The following is a 21456-nucleotide window of genomic DNA, read 5'->3' on the forward strand; positions in this document are numbered from 1 at the left end:
ATATGGGGAACTTTATATTAGTTTATTTCAACTTTTTTCTTGCCTTCTTGGGATTACCTAATGTGCGGTCCTTTCTCAAGGTTTCTTCATTTTCCTCATGTTGAGGTTTTTGAGTTTTTCCTTGCCATCATGTAGGTTTTAGATCACAAGATTGTGTTATAATAGTTTAGTTTGAAATAATCTGTAGTCTCCGGTGCACTTTGAGACTCCTTGTGATTAAGGGTTAAACAAATAAACATGACTTGACTTTGCAATCTGATAAAGTATTAGACTGTAAAAAATCTTCTTGGGCTTTCTTTGAAAGTAAAAAAGGCATGAGGGCCAGCATACATTGGTTTTTGCAGTTTTAGCTTTTGGGTTTGGTCCTCACTGGATTACTTCTTGCAGTATTTTATCCTGTTGAGTCTCATTTATGAGCAACCTTCTCTTCAGTAGTGCAACTGTATTTGTTTGACTGTTGAGATCTAATCAGTGGCATCGCCCTTGAACACAGTACAAACTACAGTATGCTGTACTATCTACTTAGAAAAAAAAAAAAAAAAAAGTATAAACAAATACCTGGTTAAGTCTTCACGTGCAGCCAGCAGAAAAACCGACAGACCCAAAAGCCATGACAGAGTTGAGTGTTGACATCTGCTCTACATCCATAAGCCCTCGTGATCTAGCTTTTTGTGTTAGCAGACTCTTGCTTAGCAAACATAAAAAGGACTCACAATCGTGGTTATTTGCTTTTACTTAGTTAGCAGTCAGTAAATGTACATTTTTTTTCTTTAAAAGGCCCAACTTCTTTCCAAATTCCTCAAATACACAGAAAACATTCAAAAATAAAGAAAAACCAGGACATGATAAAGCTGCACCTTTTGTACCAGATACAATAACAAAATACACAATAATGCTACATTAAGTGGTTAGAAATATAAAGAAAGGTGATAGGCGAGAGAAAAGCATAGCGACTTGTTCTTTTAAAAACATGATAGAATATACAATGTTAATTTTTTTGCAACAAGCCAAAGAGTTTTAGTAGTACAAAGTGCATTCTATGCAGCAAAGAATGTAGGAGTAACGTCCTCGTTCGGCCATCTTAGCAAAAACATAAAAATTAAAGTGTTCTGCGGACAAAGCTTGGAGTAATTTTGTTTTTGGCAGAGCAAAAACACTCTCGCTTCACTGTTTTACTCAGGACATGTTTTTGATTAATCCCATCCGCATCGGTCACTGTTCTTTTCCTTACCCTTCAAAAAGGGTGGGAAACCCAAGAACTCTCAATCCATTTTTGTACGCAGTCAGGACTGCGGTCTGTTCCATAATACAATCGCCACTTTCCTGCGCCACGCCAATAGAGTGCTAAAGTGCTGAGAATACACGCCAAAACAGAAATCAAAAAGGCATCAGATAAGAAAAAGATCTGTATTGCAACTTCATAATGAGCCGATAATGTAGGAGAAATAAGAGCCTCACTAACTCCAGGTCCAAATAAACTAATGGGGACACCTGAAATGACTTTGCTTTGCCACCCTAGGCTGAATACTGTAGCGAGGAGGTGAATCACTTTAATGCTACAGCCTGCTCAAATGTGAGCTTTCCAGTTTTAATCATAAAGTTGTTCTAAAACTGACAGAACTGTGCAAAAACACGTCACTATATTTGGTGGGCCATGACAAAATCTCAACTTTTCTCCCCCACATCTCCAATAACCTTTTTATTGCATAACTGCCCGAAATTGGCTCCGATTTGGTCATCTTGTTTGCACCAGGAATTAGTGTAATGTCTAACAGCTCTGTCATTGTGTCCTCTGTACCCATATAACACTCACTTTTAATACTTGCCAAAGTCATTTGCGCAGTACTGTCAGTGGGATAACAGTCAAAGTTTTGTTTCTTGTAACGCAACATTCAGACCATCGGCTGATACACTTGATCACATAAAAGCAAAATGAAGCTTGCAACGTGACTGACATTTAGTCCACTGCTGGATATCCAAAATACCAAGTGAAATATTGATCATTTTCAATTTTATGCAAAATTATATGGGCTAAAGAAGGGCCAACCGGGTATCATGGTCCCAAAACGAACTTCCGAAACTTTAACAATGCAGATGTGCGTGTGTTTGTGTACAGGGAACACGTTAATGCGCATTAACATGGCGACCCGTATTATTGACAGCAGTGTGGTAGACACTAATGACAGTAAAAAGGATTGGATCCTGATTAGGGGAGCGGCAGAAAATATGCAGATTCTCACAGTGGCAGTATGGGACGATAGAGGTGGCACTGATCTGTTTACGTCCAGCAAAACCTGAGTTTATTCTAAACGAGCATATCCTTCTCCAGTCTACATAAATGTGCCACCTGTTGTGGGGTAAGGGATGATTATTGAAATTGATCGGTGAGGACAGGGTTAAGAAATATATACTGGAATGGAAAGCACCATTTAACCACAATGAATCTCATTACATCAGATTCAGCATCTGTATTATGAAGTAAAAAAATAAAACTCCTAACTTTCACACTGGAATCCTTGGCACTGCGTTCTTGCACATCACCACGTAAAACCAGCGACAACATTCTGAGTACTTCTAATGTCAATGAGATAGAAAGTCCCCACGAGTCACAATTCATTTGACAATACTTGCTGCACATAAAGTTTGGGTAGCTATTTTTAAATAGGAGGTTGCGTCAGTCCAGTCTTTCCAACACAGATATATTCCATTGGAGTACCCTTACACCAACGGCCTTGCGATGATGGGCTGCTCAGAAGGTCCAAGGCATTAACAATAGCTCCACGGAAATGCTTAAAACACTACAAAATGGCTTTATTATTAAGACACGCTAAAACCAAGCAATTCACTTGTATATTGGGTTCTCGAAAGTATGGTATGGGGCTTCTGATGTCAGTCAAGAAACAGACCACCATTTTGAAATGTTGTTCTCACTTTTTTGAACACTCTAGAACTCACTGTATAGTGCAGAGTCAAACAGATTTTCCTCATGGTGCATCAGGTCAAGGTTAAAGTGTGTAACTGCCTAATGCTGAAGCCTCAATTGCCTCAGTAAACAAATACAGATTAACATTGTGTTCGTTCAGAGCAAACAGTACAACAGTTAGCGATCAAAACTCAGTAAGAATGTGCAAAGTGAAGATGCGACATACGCTATTCACAATTTTTACTGTAAATATTGAGTCGCGGTCACTGCTCAATGAGATGTTATATAAGAGTCATCTGCCTCTGCTGAAAGACACGCAAACAAAATTATTGTTGTCTCTTTGGATTAATTTAATTATTACGAAAAAGTCTTATTTTACTTTTTCTTTACTGCTAAAACTTTATCTTCTGCCAACACTTTTACGAGTGAACTGTCATTTGTGTGACAATCTTCCGAAAGAAATGTCAGTACATTCTAACAAGTCGCCAAACGAAAAAAAAACGTGGCCCTTAAGGACATTCTATGACTTTCGAAGGATAATAAAAAAAAAACACACATTTAGACTTGCTTGGTTAAAATGTGGCTTAACTTAGTGCCAAATTGTGATGATGTGAACAGAGTATAGGGTTTGAAGAACAAAGTGGCCAAGTGACCCAAATATCCATAAGTTGTTGATGGTACAGGAGGCAGTGCCTGCAAGTTGTGGTCTGTAATTCAGTGACGTTGAGTAGCCCCAGTACCTTTATCGGTGGAAGCCATGTGGTGCATGTAGGTGTTGTCTTCATGCCCACAGTGGTTGAGAGGTTCAGTCTTAAAAAGGGCTGGGGGAGGGGGGAGGTGGGAGACTACCGGCACTGCAAGGGGATGGGTTGTGTTGGATTCTGCCGCTTGCAGTGTGTTTAAAAGGTGCTGTTGGGTGTGGTGGTGGTGTGAGGAGGCCCCGTGGCGCTGTACGTGGGTAAAAGCATGCCCCGAAGGGCCTCTTGGGGACAAGCCTGCGCCGGTTGGATTGAGCCCCTGGGTGGTCGTGGCAGTGACGGCCGGCAGGGTGGCCGCTGCCGGAAGGCCGGGACCAGAAGACGATGAAGAGGACGACGACGTGGAAAAAGTGCTGGCGAAGATGCTGACAGGAACGGGTGGGCCGCCTGGCTGCAGCACCAAAGGTCCGGTGACCCGGAAGCACTTTTCCTTGTGAGCTTTGAGCATGTTGGAGAAGCGGAAGCGCTGGCTGCACACCTCGCATGGATATGGCTTCTCGCCTGTGTGCGTGCGGCGGTGACGCTTCATGTTAGGCCGGCTGGTGAAGCTCTTGCCGCAGATTTCACATATGAACGGCTTCTCTCCTGTGTGGAGGACAAAATGATTAAAATGACGTTAAACTGTTACATGCTCAGTTTGAAATAAACTGTTTAATTATCATAAAATGTGTATATTCCATTTTTTAAGGTGTAAAAATTGCAGTTGATAAAAAGAACATGATGAAAACAGTAAAGCATGGTGGTGGCAGTGATAATCTGGGGCTGCTTTTCTGCCTCAGGACCAGGATAACTTGCTCTGATTGATGGAATAATGAATTACGGTGTTTACCAGAAGATCCTAAAGGAGAACATCCAGGCAACAGTTTGTACCCTCAAACTTGAACTCTCTTGAATAATGCAGCAGACCAATGGTCTGAAACACACAAGCTAGTCCTCCTCTGAATGACCCGTTAAAACAAAATTAAGGTTCTGGAGTTGCCAAGACAAAGTCTGGATTCAAATCCAAATGAAATGCTTTGGTGTGACATTAAATGGGAGTTTATGCTAGAAAACCCGCAAATATGATTTGAAACAATTTAGCAAAGAAGAGTGGGCCAAAAATTGTTTCCACACTTTTTTCCACACTATTATGAAAGACACATTAATAACTATAGCGATATCTGTTATCGTCGCCAAACGTGGCCCCACCTGGTGTTAAATTCAGTAGGCAATTACTTTTTCACATTTTTGTGCCCTAATAAATGGAATCAACATTGCAAAATTATGTTTTGTATTTCCTTGGGTTATTTCTGTGATGTTAAAATGGGTTTGATAAACTGTAACCTCTGGGAGTGATAAATATGCAAAAAAAACACAAAAATCCGGAAGGGGGCAAATACTGTTTCACGGCACTGTACATCCCTGACCACAATGGATGACATTGGATGCCACAGTAATTGCACCTTGGGTGCCGAGGTGAGAGGGCCAAATCTAAATCACTAGAAAAGACATAATGGGCCGGCGTTGCCAGGCCAATATATTGCATTCGGCTGCTTGGAGTGGTCAGTAGTCGGGACCTGCCACCAGAGGACGTTAGAGACCCTAGTTTTGGTAGTATTTATTGGGGGTGCCTTGACAAGAAACCTAGCCTAGCTGATAGCCTAAAGTACAACTGAAAATTTTCACAAAAATTGGTTCGGCTGTTTCGGAGCCTATAAATTCCATACAACACACACACACAAAAACAATAATGATTAATATAAATTCTAAAGTAGAAAAAATAATTATAAAGCAGTTTAGATTTAGATTAGACGGATACATTTAGCTGGATTAGATAGATTTTGATGGATTAGCTTTAAATCTTTTTATTACACTATTTTTACTCAGGGTACCAGAGACGAATGTTAAAGAATTGAAAACAAAAAAAATCGTCTTCAAAGATATAAATATACAAAAAAAACTTTTCTTTCTGGGTTATACGATGAATCCGACCCTGAAGGACATTATTTACATTGTAAATGTTATGTTGGTATTGTGTTCATATTTACATGGTCGTTAAATATTTCAAATTATGGCTGCACGTTTTCAACAACGTTTGACTCTTACAACGCTTAGTATGACCTGAGAAAAGTGAAAAAAAAATATACTGACTTTTGATATAAAATTAGGGGTGGGTGTTATACACCAGTATGCGTTACACAAGAATATATATGGTAAATATCTGTGCACCCACGTGAAACTGTAATAGTAACGCTCAACATTTGCATAAAAAAAGCTTTCTACCAAAATTCACATCCTGTCCCCAGTTATAGTTTTTTGAAATGCTAATAAGCTTCCATCTCCATCTTTGGGGCTGAGCCACTGAGCCACCCACTCGGCAGGAAGCGATTACAGTTGACACTTTGAGGAGACGTGAAAATGAACAGTCGGAACAGCTACTCTCATTAACCTCCTCCACACGGATATTCAATGTGCCTGCTTTTCGCCTACGCAGCCGTCCCTCCTGCGGCTGCTGAGGGGCTCTCTGAAATGCTTTCATGTTGTCGACTAAAAAGCTTGAATGAGAGGTGACAGGCATTTTTTGTAACCATTACACTACAGCAAATGCTATGCGAGAACATGCCATGAATCTTATTTTGGGGCACAGATTTTAACACAGAGATCCACAGAGCGGTCACCATGAAAGAGACTGATTACAATATTATAGTGGCTGATGTATTTTCTATACAGTACATTAATGGGCCTTGACTGTGCAAAAAGGACATCCAGACATCCATTATTTGCACCGCTTATCCTCAGTAGGGTCGCCAACATATAATTCCACCCGATCTCGAACCAGGGACTTTTCGCGTGTTAAGCGCATGTGCGAACCACTGCACGATAGAAACTGTTTTAGAGCATCAAATATTATGGCCAGGACAGCTCAAACCACAGCCGCACTAGCCAGACTTAAACCCATCAGGAGGGACAAGAACATAGCAGTGAAAGTAAAGATCGGAATCATGCAAGTGGTGCTTAGTTCCATCTTCCACTACAATTGCAAGACATGGACTCTCACAGCAAAGCTGGAAAGGAAAATCAGTTTTTGGGGTCTCTTAGATCGGTCCTGTGTTGCAATCAAATTATTTCCAGATATATCAAGTCAATATTGTTGCTAATATTGTATTTACACTAAAAAGTCTGATTAAATACAGTTCTGTATTGTGAAACTGTCTAAATATATTCACCGAAATGTATTATGTAACAAAAGATGCTTTTTCAAACAAAATGGAAGTCTCATGTAAATGTTGTAAAAACAACTGACGTTTGTGGGCCATACAACATTACCAATAGTACATTTTTCAAATCATTAAAATGTGAAAAATGATTTAGCTTTGCCAAAAACTCAGCAAAATTGACCTTGATTCAGGTTTAACATGTTTGCTAATGGTTTGGTTGCCACACGGTCACACGACGCTCACAGACTGCGTGAAAGTTCAGAGCCAGGAAAGCTTAGAGGAAATATCAATTTGGACCCAAAAATGGAATTATCGCGGCTAAAAGGAAGTCATCTTAAACCAAAATGTGTGACAACATTATTCCAACAGTAGTGCCTGTTTCACTCCCAAACATTTAAGGACGAGTGAAAATGGCTTCAAACATACGTTATAAAAAATGTGCAAAAAAAGGCACCCCACACACCACCTTAATCTAATTGGAAATTTCATTTGTTGGATTATGACATGTTTTCTGACACAGGGAAATTGAGTAATCGGGTAAACGGAGTAATGTGAACTGGTCTTAATGTGGCTAAATGCCAATGCTTAGAAAGTAAACCTCAGGTGTCGCAGGTTTTATCAAACTTAAACCAAAATACTTGAATATGTACCATCTTCCTATGTTAATGTTTGCACTAAAGAACTTGAACTAACAAGCCTCTGTTATTTTTATTACATTCAAGAATTCTATGCTATACTTAAATGATGGTTGTATTTGTACAAGTAATTTTTGAGGTTCTAGTCCTTGTAGTGTTAACATTTGAACGGGTGCAGCTGGTATTTTAGGCCTGGGTGTGTCTTTCCCTACAGCTGAGACAGGAAGGGAATTGTATAATTACATATCACATATAGAAGCAGTGCACAACCATGGAAAATGGATGAAACCACAAAAGTTCAGTCTGGGAAATGGCAAAGCAGCAGGGGGAGAAAATCAGAGGGATGGAATCGGCAGCATGTGTGCAGCTTGTCATTACATATGCATGGTACGCCTTCACGTTCTTGCACCCCTCTTATTATAACAAACAGGCGGCGTTTTATGATAGCATGCACTTTAACAATGTCACGCCCCTTTCCACTTTTAGACAGAAGCCACATTTTCAGGGAGCAGTCTAGTTCAGTTTGCCAAGGAACATCTTAGCGTGTCTCATTATCTTCTGTTTAAAGAGTGACAGATTGTGGAAGTGTGAGTTTGTGAAAGAGGTAGGGAATTAATTCAACAAAGAAGTGGAAGGTCACACTCTAATGAAAAACTGCACAAATAATTTAGGCTGTTTTTGCACTGCACACCTAAGTTGCCAAGGACTTAATGGACATGCAGCATTTCAAAGAAGTGTCATTTTCTGATTTTTTGACCCAATTGCACAAAGCTAAACAGATGTGATTATTTTAATTGACAACTGCGGCTAGGACACCAATTACTAGGCTGCGTCCCAAATTGAAACCAACTATATTTCCTGGGGGCGGCAAAAACTCAAGCTCAAAACCTGCAGCTTTTATTTGCGGATTGCAATTGACAGAGTTGAACTTCAATTCAGGAGCAGGAAAAAAAACAGTAATGTAAAATTTGGAATGTAGTCTTAGCAGAAAGGCCAATTCAAATGGCAGGAACTACATTTTGTAGATTCGGGTTTAGTTGAAAAAATAAAGTCAAAGATTGTCCAGCGTTGCGTCAAAACTAAAGCCCAACACAGTAGCAGTTCCTTACCTGTATGTGTTTTCATGTGCTCGTCAAAATACTGCTTCATGTTAAAGTCTTTGCCACACCACTGACACATGAACTGCTTGTGTCCAATGTGAATGCTCATGTGTGAGCGCAGCTGGTACTTGTACTGGAAGCGCTCATCGCAGTTCTGGAAGTTCAGATAACACAAATATTGGGTCACTGTCCCCATATTAACAAGACCCACATTATGTTTGCATACTCAGACCGCACAATGAACACAGACCGAGCAATGTTAGTGTGGATCAAGAACACAGAGGAGAGTGACCTACATGTTACATGCTGATGATACTATTACAAGCCTGTAATGACATGCTACAGAGGCAGTGTGACGTCTTCCATTTAATTAGAGCGTCTCCACCCGTGCACATATGGAATCCAAACACCCGGAAGAGCAAAGCTTCATCTTTGCACAAAATCCCTAACGGCTGTACATGAAAACAGAATTATGCAGTTTTCAACCGTTGAGACTAATTGGTGTGAATCCGATCAATGTAACCAAGGGTCATGCGAGATCAGAATCCAATGAGAATGTAATGTGTGACTGTTCCTTTTGGTGTGAACGTCTGGGTTTACCAACGTGGCACCAGGCAGTCCACTAAGAGGTTTAGAAAATAGCTCACCAGTAAAGACTCATTAGGATTTTGTAGGAAATTAAAAAAATTATGAAAATGTTTTTCGATTTCATTATGCTTTTTTTTTCTAGCGGTGAAAATTAGCTTGTTGTTGAAGCAAGTACCAAACTTTCTGCACTATAAGCGTACTGGATTATAAGACGCACCGCCTCAAAAAGCCTTTTGTCATATTTTTGTCAAATATGAGGTGCGCTGGACAATATCTTAGTCACATTGATCTAAAACTGCAGTTAGAGCTACAATATTTATGCATAACCATTGCGCGCTTATAAACTTACGGTAAATATACTAGTGCAATAATGTCGCTGACAAAGATTGATCAGTCGGGGAAAAAAGAAAAAAAAAACACCTAACAATGAATGATACAGATAACATACCAAAAGGCATTAGAATTTATCTCATTGTCACGCTACTTTTTTACTCACGGTAAAGATACATCACAGAAAAATACAAATAAATGAAAAACAGCACGACGAGGGAAGCAACTTTGATGATTAATCGGACTGCGTTTATTTATAACTTTTTGTTTTCTCCATTTTTGCACCGAAAGTAAAAATAGTGTGATAATGAGAAGTTTGAGTGCTTTTTCGTACATTGTATGACTTTGCGGGTCTAGTGGTCAGGGTTTTAGCAATGTCACCGCCGCAAACTGGGTTTGATACCCAGTGAATATAATGTTTTACGGTATTGGTAAGCTGTTTTTCAAATAATCACTCATTGCTCTATACTCAATACAATAGCAATCCGTAAAAATCTCGTGTACTCACACACACAAATAGATACTGTATGCATTTTTAATTTTGGCCAACAGTACTTCGCAGTATATAAACCAGACTTTCAAATTACTGGCCAAATTGTGGTCTATAGGTGCGCCTTACATTCCAGAAAATACAGCAGTAAAGACATTGTTATGACATGATAACATTTGTTATTTCAGAAACACATATCAAACTGGTAACCCTTTCACAAATCTGTAACAAAGAAGTAGCTCTGAGTTTCAAAAAGGTTAATTGGCAGTAAACCACAAAACTCCAACTGAACTCACCTCACAACGGAAGGGCTTCTCTCCAGAATGCTGCAGCGAGTGCACTTTGAGGGACATGCTGCGTTTGAATGACTTTCCACAGGTCTCGCAGGTGAACGGCATGTCCTTGGTATGAGCTATGCCGTTTGACAAGAGAAAAAGAAAAGAAATAACATTTGGAGGTGCTTCAAGCTAAAGACAAAATAAAAAAAAAAAATGCATCATTCTATATTTAAACACTAAAGCTATTCAAATCAATTCTGGCAATCTTAAAGACCAGAAAGATGAAAAACGTGTTTATATTCAAGTAAAAACAATTCTGACTGTGTGTAAAACGCAAACCGATACAAAAGGTATTATTTTCAGCATGGAACTGTATGACTGTTTAACCAAAACCAGGGTTCCCACAGCTTAAAGCAGGTTAAATTCAAGACTTAAGACTATTTAAATGACTTTTGAAATCTTATCTAAAACCAAGTTGACCCAAAAAAAAAAAAAAAAATTAATTGAAACACACAAGACAAAAATAAAATTAAAAAAAAATAAATAAATATATATATATATATATATATATATATATATATATATATTTCTTGTACACAATATATCGTGCCTCGTTAACATTACCTGGCACAGCTTTTAGCCATGGCGAAAAACGTCCAGAGACATCCACTTTTTTTGAAATAAATTTAAACTTTCCCATTGTCTAAAGTAAATGTCTCTGTCTGGAAGTGCTATGTGTATTGTGGGTAGACAAAAGAATTGAGTCTGCTCTAAAAGGCCCGACTGAAACCACATCACTGTTTAGATAATTCCATTATTGTGGAAACGCTATGTTGCCACGGAAAGTAAATTGGTGAAGTCTTAAAAAAGGACAATTGGTAAATATTACTCAATCTTTTCAGTTCCAACAAATATAAATCTTATGTTTTCACATTTTTAAGACTTCCGAAAATTGGAATTGAGACATTTTAAGGCCAATTAAAGCCTTATTTTTGGAATATTGAATTCAATGCCTTTTAAAACGTTTCAAGGAATTTGGGAATACTGCAAAATGCTATGACACTGTCAAAATATCCACAGTAAGGTTGCTGTATGATCCAGAGTACAGTTACAGTATAGTACAAATGATGAGAAAATGTATAACAAAAGCAAAAAAAACGTTTCTTTTTTAAAAAATGTCACTCACCAACCATGTGCTTGCGGACGTGTGCCATAGTGTAGAACTTCTTTTCGCAGATATCGCATGAGAACTTCTTCTCAGCGTATCCATGCACAATCTTGATATGCTCATGCAAGGACCACAGCTTCTTAAAGGATTTGTTACAGGAAACACACTAGAAAAAAAGCATTAACAACAAATATGGAATAGGACAACAGTGAGCCATCCATGCAATACGTATTAATTGTCATGCATGTTCTGTGCAGTAAATTTCCTTATGCTGTACTCAGAGTCCCTCTGCTGGCTGACAACAAGTCCAACAACGTACATCAACTTAAAATTGCAAAGTTTTTATTATTGGTATATGCATACAGCCTACTAATAAAGATTTTCATAATCTAATATTTTGAGATGCAGTTTTTGCATTTTCTTCATAATTAGCAATATTAAAACAATGAAACACTTGCAATATTTCAATTGATTTGCAATGAATCCAAAGTGTATAATAGTTTTGGTTTGTTTTTATTGTTTGACAGAAAATAAAGAACTTAATCACGCTATCTGAATTTTCTGAGACAGGCCTGGACAGAATTGGGAAAACTGGTTAGGGTATTAAAGAATGGATTTAAAATGATTCACCCAACCCTGATTTTAGATGATGGTATTTGGCTATACTGAGTAACTGCAATGGTGTGAATAACAGATGTAGTTTTTGTATTGATAAGTGTTGAGAAGGCTAATGAGTTCACTAAAAAAGAAGAAAAAAATATAGCAAGAATGAAGCAAGTTCTGGGGGGAGAATTAAAACAAAAGTGTTAATTAAATATATTTGCGGATAAATCCTTAAAATGTTTTCACTGTGCAGGTCAATTTGATAATTTATTGAATTTTTGGCTTTAATTTCGGATCTGATAATTAATTCCTTGCAATTCGCGCCCTCATAGTTTAGAATTCAAAAATATGCCACAATATGTATGTTAAGTATGTACTATGTAGTATGTGAAAGGCAAACACAAGCCTTCTTTGGCACCAAAATATCAGAGAGGATAGTTTATTTTTAAAACAAATTATTACTGGAGTTGCCGTGTTATTAGTGAACAAAAATAAAGGCTTGATTAAGTACAATTGTGAATGCCAAGAGACAATCATTCTAGTCTTTAACGGTTTATTCTCACTAGGGGACACCCTGGACTGGTTGCTAGCCAAGCGCAGGGCACCAAGAGACAGACAATTATCCACTCACACATTTAGTCTCAGGGACAATTTGGTGTCACCAATCAACCTGACACACATGTCTTTGGAACAAGGGAGGAAAACGGAGTGCTCAGAGAAACTGACCTTTGAACTGTGAGGCTGACATGATAACCAGTCACACATTCTGCCGCCCTGCCATGTGACAAATAAAGGTATTCCCAAATTCGAAATCATGATAAATGTGAGGAAACAGTAAATGGTTTTGCATAAAATCTATATATATTTCATTGTTATATTCCAATTATTTTCAGAGATCATGCATTTTGAAGACAGCAAAGCCATGTCTTTGTCATCCAGAGCATTAACCAGGAGCATTCAACAAAAGGCTGCCACAGCCTCAGCAGAAACCACACAGTGAGTATGGAGTAGTGTTAATCAGGAACCAACAACGAAAAACATGAAGCTGGTCAAGAATTAATCAACGGACACGGCAAAACAGGCGCAAACACCGGGTAAGCTGGCCAAACAACACACTGTGTACAGCCAACGAGCGGCAACTAAGAGCAAACAAAACAAGAAGCTCTCGCCAGCCCCAACGCTAAAGGGGAGCTGGCTGAACAGTATTATACAAACCACCACTCAAACGCAGAAAAAAATTAACAGTGAGCTATCTAAAAGGAGAAGAAGGCAGACAAGGAACACACACCAACAGCGGCAGGTGAACTTATCCCATGCAGTTCTTCAAGGTCAAAACACGCAACACCGACTCAACAAATACAAGGCCCACAGCAACAGGGTAAGCAAACTTCTGATTTCTCAAGCAGACATGAGCGGTATGCAACATCTGTTCACTAGAATCACAGATTGTTTCAGAGCTACGGCACATGTTGTGTGAAGGGGATTTGCCATTTTCAAAGTGTCGTGTTCCTTCAATGACGTCGAAGCTCTACAGGAAACTCGGCAGATTGATCAACTTTAAGACGAACCTTCGAGTCCCCCGAAAGGTGGACTATTTTGAAGCATATTTGCATAATCGTGGGGAGGGACACTACACAGTCTGTGTCTAATTGAAAGAAGAATGGTCTTTGGGAATAGCTTTAGGCTTAAATTTAAAGTGTTTCAACTGTCATTGCTCAGTTCATGCTTGTTTGAAATTGAAATGGCAGCCTAGCACACAAGGCAGTGCTAGTGTCAATACAGTTGATTGCCAGTTGTTAAGGTATAAAATATCACCAAACTTTATAGCAAAGAAAAATAAGAAAAGTAAATAACACGAGTAAAGAGTGTCAAGACTGTGAATTATGCAGCTTCTCACCTGGATGTTCTTCTCACAATCGGTCTGCTGGTGCAAGGCTAGCTCGCTCTCCAGAACAAATTTCTTGCCACATTTGTCACATATCTGCATTCTTCTGTGTGTCACGTTCATGTGCTTCTCCAGGTACCATCGCGTATTGAACACGCGTGGACACTTTTCACATGCCAGCATCTCTTTCTCCCCTTCGGCCTTGCAGCTGGGTACCACCGTGCCTGCGGGTGGCACAGGGGTGGAGCGGGCAGAGCGGCGCTGCACCTTTGAAGTCTCTGCGTGCTTCCGTTGCCCCCTGGTGGTCATTCCAGGCGCCTGCGTGGATAGACCTATCCGCAGAGACTTATTTTGAGGCTGGTCATCAGAACTGCTTGCGCCTGTGCGTGCCCTCTTTGACATTGTCCTTTGACTGTCAATCTCCTCATCTTCGAATTCCTCATCTGGGCTGTCGTCTTCAACCTCTTCCCCAACATCATCGTCGTCGTTATCATCATCATCGTCGTCACTGCAACCCTTTTCCGAATCTTCTCCAGCCGCACCGCCTTTGATTTCCCCTTTGGACACATGGAGGGTCTGATTGTTGAGGTTTACCTCCACGATGATTTGCTCTCGCTTAAAACCCTCCTGTCCTGTATCCTCCTCTTCGTCATCATCTTCGGTCTCTTCAGAACTGGCCTCACCTGCTTGCGTGTCTATGACTTGCCCAGCCGCACCATCACAGAAATACTGCTGGCCAGTGTCGGTCATCACTGTCTTGGTCGCCATTTTGTTGTCCACCAAGACTGAGAAGGGCTTGCCACCACCCTCCCTCTTGTAGAGTTTGCCAGTCAGGTCAATCTCTGGTATAGATGTGTTGTAGTAAGACTGTGACACCTGCGGCCTGCGTCCCTCCTCCTGGGACATCCCGCAAAGGCAGAGGACTGGGACCAGGCAAAATTTGATAAAAGATTATGATGCTGTGGTGACTCTACCAGGAAGGGCCAGTTGCATGAAGCCCCCCACCTTCCCTCAACAGGAAGGAGGGGATGAGGTCTGCAAGATAAGTCAACCCGATTGAAACAAAGCGTCCATTTCGTCCACAGTAGGAAACCACATCCTAAAGACAAAAACCCTGCCCTGGGCTTGCATTCATGTGATTTAAAATAAAACAAGTGGACAAAAATAAAGTTCGCGCCCTATGACGGGTAGACCAGGTAAGGGATAAGAAGGTTGTTCTGCCATCAAAACCCATGAACAGAGCCGCACCTAGGAGAAACAGAAATATATAGACATTGATTTTAGGGGAGAAAAACATGGTTCTTTTTCAATAAACCAACAAATTATAAACGAAACCAAAGCAATGTCATGAGCCACATACAAGTGAAATCCATAAGTCCCCATAACTGAGTGGTTGTGAGCCTATTTAACCTATTTTCTGCACTATAAGGCGCACCCTCCAAAAAGAGTTTTTTTCGTCATATATTTTACACACATTAGGCGCACAAGATTATAAGGTGATACATTGGGAACGTCAACAAAACAGTCAGTTCAGTCAAACCTACTAACCCCTCAACATTCCAACGGCTCGCAAAGAAGCAAATACGTGTCTCAGACACGTACGGACACGGTGTCTGTACGATGTCACCAATCACTCAAATGAGTCATTCCACATATGATTAGGAAGGTTAAACTCTTGGATTTCAAGAAATGCCATACATTTCTTAGTTTCTATTTTCTTTTTCACTGGCAAATGTGTGGACAGCAATGTAAGAATTTCATTGTGCAGGGAAAGATGTTTTTTTACTGTGCATATGACAGTAAACACTTGGAATTGAATTGAAAAATACTTAAAATAGACTTCTTACACGGCACGGACGATTACTGACAGTCAACAGGCTATTTTCGATCCGTTTTACTGACTGCTTATCCTCCTCAAAAGGGATGCAATATTGCCTTAGCTTATTCGAATAAGTTGTCAGCCAATCGCTGGGCCAATAGAGTCAAGACAACTGTTGGTCTCGCTTTCTCTTCTTGCAAGAACAGCGACTTTCAAGTACCAGGTCTAACACAAACCACAAAATTGAACCTCATACACACAGGTTTTGTGACCTTTTTTAACCACCAATGAATCACTAACCTTTGAAGATTTCTCATTCGATACCTTTCGTCCAATTAAAAAAAAAAAAAGAGAATGTCGAAGAAAATTTCTTGAACAGGTGTTTGTTTACCTTTTGCAGTAGTGGTAACTTATTTTCACACTTTATTCAATAAGAAGCAAGTAAAACAAGTTTGCTGTAATATAAATACCATGTATGGAAATTACTTTTTTCATACATGGTACTATAAAGACAATGAAAAATAAAAGATCAAATCTTAACCAACATTTACGAAGTATTATCTGCAATACTTGTTTGAACTTTTAAAATTACGTGACAATGATAAAATTATTTGTTAAAAGGGTTGCTTTTGCCCCCCGCGACCCTACTGAGGATTGCTTTTGCCATGTGATTCACCATTGCTCACATATCCAAATAAAATTGTATTAATATTAAACTTGCTTTTGTTGTTTTTAAATGTGTTTCATAAAATAATATTAAGAGTATTATAAACAGGGATCAGAATGGAGATTTTCATTTTCAGCTGAAATAGCCAGCGTCCAGGAATAAACCAGGGCGGAGCCCCCCCCAAAAAAACCCTGGGTTTTAGGCAATTTACTTGTCCAAAACCATGCTTATATTTATCATTTAAGTAACATTTTTAGAAGATTAAAATAATTTGCCTACATAACTGTTTTTTTGTAAATACTGCAAGATAAGTTCAAATGCAGTTCAGTCCCTGCAGCTTGTGCGACAATGCGGCCAATTTTTCTAACGGCCGCCAGGGTGCGCCAGAGCAATAAAGGAAAGAGTGAGACAGTCAGATTTTGAATTTGTTTGCTACGCAAGAGAAAAAATGAAAAAGTCGGAATGCCTTTGGGGTTCAAAAACAGCGGAAATCCGCGGATCCGCGGAAAATTCTGATCCCTGTATAAATAAGGAAAATCCGTATTACGAACACCAACTGACTAATTTGAACTTAATTTTACTTTGCAATGCTCAGTATGATACACCAGTATAATTCTGCATGATTAACAAATAAATAGAGCTATTTCAAAGTATATATTCAGCCAAAAAATAATTTGAAGAGAACACTACATGAATTACACGTCAAATCTAATCAATTGTATAAGTCAAGTCATGTTTATTTGTATAGCCCTTAATTCTCAAAGGGCTGCATATAAGACTGTAAGCACAACACCTCTGAAAGCATAAAAGGGAACGAGGAGAACTAAAAGTGCACAGATAGAAACAAGTGAAGTGTATGCCTTTTTTAGATGACCTCTCAACCTGGGTCTCCTTTATGAGTAGGCACCAGGGTGTGTTGCTTACTAGAGACGCACCGGTAGGAATAGAAAAACAACACAAAATTTGCTGTTACAGGTATCCAATGCCTGATCTTTTTTGAATAAAGTTCTACAACTAGGGCAACAAGCCGTGAAGAAAGGAAATACATTCATGTATTTGAAAAACACACACATACACGTTCCTTTTATTTTGGTAACTTCATTCTGAATGATAAATAACATGTGGTTCAGTGAAATACTTTTATTCCATATAATATGTACCCCAACTAATCAAATCGCTATCTTCTGATTAATAGAATATTTAACTACTTGATCAGCAAACATAAATGTATTTTTAAATTCGTCTTAGCTTGTGTCCATTATGCCACATACTGAAAATGACATCACAAATGCATAATGGTTCATCATAGCTCAACTGTTTTCAAAAGCAGGTATTCAGTCAATAGAAACTGGCAAAATTGTGGAACCCCAAGATTGATAAAACATTCAAACTTTCATTTTTTTATTCCAGATAAACAATTTTAACTTGCTGTTTTGAGTAGTGTTTGGGGCTCATACAATATTTTATTGAATAGAAAATGTGCTGGTTGACTTCGGACTGACCATAAGGTGTTCAGGAATATACAAATAAATAAAATAACAGTCGTCCCACAACACGTATACACTAATTTCTTTATTCTACATGGTCACAGTAATGACGTGGAGGAGTTGTACTTCAAATTCATCAATTTTATAATGGTGCCGTTTGAAAATCTTTCCAAAAGCACTAATGAAAATATTTCCTTTGTATAAAGGATGCAGCAATGGGATGAAATGAGAGCACAACGTGCAGTCAGGAGCACAGGAAAAGCAAGCTCTATTGTTATGAGATGACAAAAAGATTGACACAAACTGGATTCATATGATCCCTTTCCAGCACATTATCATCCTATATTATCCTATTTGGGAATTTACAAGTTAACCTGATTAAAAGCCCCAATATATTAAGTTACGCAACCCAGTATAAAGTAAAAACGGCACCTCACAGCTTTATATTACGTTCATGACTCATTTATGAGGTGTTAATCAGGATGAAATAAAATGTGGCGAATCTATGACTTTTTAATACCTATTGCACAAAATGAGTCTTTTATGTGGACACAATTTTTAAGGAAATATCAGATGAGCTTAACTTGTCTGGTTATCAAGATGCATTATAAATCCAAGAAAATTGGAGTGTTATTGACTTCCACTGTACCTCAAGAGATGATGAATAAGAAAAAAAATGGTTTCATATGGCTTATGCACCAGCGTGACTCACACAAACACCGGATGAAAGGAAAGAGTAGATTATAGATGACAGGATGAATGCTCAGCAAAGTCAACATGCAATATGCAGTACAGTACTACTAAAACTAAGAACATAAATGGGTCTAGTGTGACAGTGACCTGGGAAACAGTAAAAGTTGCTGGTGCTCAGAATTTAATGAGCTTTAGAGAGGGTTCACATTCTTTTCTTTTGGAAAACTTGTAAGACTTTAACCCGCTCAGTGAGAGCAGAGCTGCAGGGGGGTCCCTCACACCGCGGGAAAAATTAAATGTATTTAATGTCAATTATATTTCAATATGAAAAGGACAACATTTCTTCCTACAGATAGCTTTTGCTATATTACTAGTTTTCAAATATCAGTTTTCACAGAAAAACATTTTACACCCGCAATCAAGAATACATTGCCTTTTACATGACAACACCTAAAACTTTATAGTGACTGACCAGCTAGGGTACCAAAGAACGACTGCATTCGCAAAACATTGCTTTAGCTTTATGATTGCTATGGTCTTGAAAATGCTTTATCTAAATTGTAGTATTTGAGAAAGTAATAGTAATCCCAAGAGCCAAGAAGAGATCTGCAGGTTCGAGAGCTTTCTCCATTCGGGCCCCGGTGCTGTGGAATGCTCTTCCCCCTGAGAATCGATCTGCAACCTCAGTGGAAATGTTTAAATCTAGGATTAAAAACACACTTCTATACCATATGAATAATCTATATTTCATGTTGACAATATCCGTGTATTATTTATTATTGCAACATCCATTGCAGCTTGGTCATCCTGGAAAGGGGATTACCCTATGTGCAGTCCCTTCTCAAGGTTTCATTTTCCACATGTTGAGGTTTTTGAGTTTTTCCTTGCGCTCATGTAGGTTTTAGATCAGGGGATGGTGTCATAATAGTCTGGTTTGCAATAATCTGTGGTCTGTGCAGCCCTTGGAGACTCTTTGTGATTAAGGGCTACACAAATAAACATGACTTGACTACTTCAGAATGGGCCGTGAAATATTTTGCTGTTTTGCTGAGAAACACGGTAGGGTAAGGATGTAGTTACGGCGCTTTGACTTATTTTAGTTGTGAGTTCAAAATCACCAAAATACGTAAGTAACCGAGAAGCGAGCAAAGGGTTAAAATAAACGCAGAAGCCCGAATCATCACACCACAGGCCCCGGTTAACTAGAGCTACTTAGCAGGCTAAGCTACTCCCCCAACATAGGTAATAACCTGTAAACACAAGCTAACTTAGCTATATTAGCAGAATGATGCAAGTCAAAAAAAAATCCACAACAAATCCAACAAAAGACAAATCATTACACCCAAAAGGCATGGGGTTTTGATATGTTTCCAAAATGTTCAATATGAGACTTTCGCTTGAGTAGGATTTTCAACAGCCCAGAGTCGCCAAGCGCGAGGCTAGTTAGCAGCGAGCTAGCAGAAACGTCAGATATTTGAAAAGCACGGAGTCAACAACGTTGACTCGGCGCGTCAAGAAGGGAAAAGTGTGTCTGCGGTCGGGAAAATATGTTTGTTAGAAGGCTACTTTGGTAAACGTAGTTATCAGCATTCAAAAAGAAACAACGCATGCCCATTGAGTATCAAAAATAGCAAACGAGAGGTCAGAATGTTGTACTTAGTCAGATTTGAGGCTGTCACAAATTTGGCTAGTCGCCGCAGTTTTGGCCGTTGGCAATCAGCGCATCCTCGATTTTGTCACGCATTTGGTGCGACGGCTGGGTATCGGCTTAGCTGTCCATTTGACTGACTTGGCGTTTAATCAGCAGGCGAATTTACCTCCATGCGACGGGACACTCTCCTGGAGCCCATGCAAGCAGGGGCACGCAATCCCAAGTCTGGTGTGCTTCTCGGAACGCGGGAGGGCGAAGAAGCCGCTTGTCCCGAGATGAACCGCGACGCGGGGTCGTTAGGCGATGGATGACCCGAAGCGTCCCGCTACGTGGCCCGGCCGAGCTGACCAGTTTGGTTGTCGCTGTGACGTCGACGTCCCGCGTTCGCAGGCAAGGCCGACTTCGCCTTGTCGTCGCCGCCGCCGCCGTCTGGAGGACAAGCGCGGCTGTCTGGATTCAAGACGCGTGCGCACTCACAGTGGATCCGTGATGGATTCATTAAAGAATGAGTACATTTGGAAAAAAAAAGGATCATATAATCTATACAGTTAAAGTGGTCGTTGGTATTATTACAATTCTCATGTAGTTATGCTGCCGTTGTGCTACAGCGCTACTTATTCTTATTACTTTTGAACTTGCCTATAAACCAGGGGTGGACAACTTTTTGACTCGAGGGCCACAATGAGTTCTAAAATTTGACAGAGGGGCCGAGCCAAGAACAGATAGATTGAGTGTTATATAAATTACATACAGGATTCGACCTATTAATTACATTTCAGTTGAATAAACGCAGCAGGAAAACTCACCATCAGTTTCACTGGGAACAGTGTTGTTGATCTCCCTGTTTTGTCAGTGCATCAAAGTCTGGAGTAAGTTTTGTTGTGGCGATTCTCAGGATAGATCCGAGGTGTTGGTCAGTTATCCTGGATCTGTGACGGGCTTTGTTCATGTTCATAACACTGAATGTCTGCTCACATACATAGGTCGAGTCAAACAAGGCCAGCATCTTCTGTGCCGTCCTCCGTAGGTTTGGAAAGGTGGCTTCGTTCAGTGAAGCATAAAAGTCATTAAGTTTAAGAGTGTTCAACTTTTCCTTAAATCAGAGTGGTATGGAGTATAGTATAGACCTTGACTATGTAAGAAAGGTGACTAGTTAGTATTTACAGTAGTTTGGTTCCAGTGGC

At 39.5% G+C, this 21456-nt stretch overlaps 1 protein-coding gene across 1 annotated transcript; it reads right to left on the reverse strand.

Annotated features, from left to right (window-relative positions):
* Positions 1 to 715: 715 nt before the first annotated feature.
* znf652 (zinc finger protein 652) lies at positions 716 to 20756 on the reverse strand. The gene is made up of 6 exons (XM_088330941.1): positions 20439 to 20756; positions 13968 to 15203; positions 11486 to 11633; positions 10318 to 10433; positions 8623 to 8767; positions 716 to 4266 (listed from the first exon to the last, which is right to left on the reverse strand). The coding sequence occupies exons 2-6, from the start codon at positions 14859 to 14861 to the stop codon at positions 3638 to 3640; spliced, it is 1932 nt and encodes a 643-aa protein (XP_088187067.1). The 5' UTR covers positions 14862 to 15203; positions 20439 to 20756; the 3' UTR covers positions 716 to 3637.
* Between the last annotated feature and the right edge of the window lie 700 nt (positions 20757 to 21456).

The sequence above is a fragment of the Urocampus carinirostris genome, chromosome 1 (genome assembly GCF_059441175.1).
Source record: "Urocampus carinirostris isolate Australia breed hairy pipefish chromosome 1, RoL_Ucar_1.0, whole genome shotgun sequence".
In the NCBI taxonomy this organism is placed as follows: domain Eukaryota; kingdom Metazoa; phylum Chordata; class Actinopteri; order Syngnathiformes; family Syngnathidae; genus Urocampus; species Urocampus carinirostris.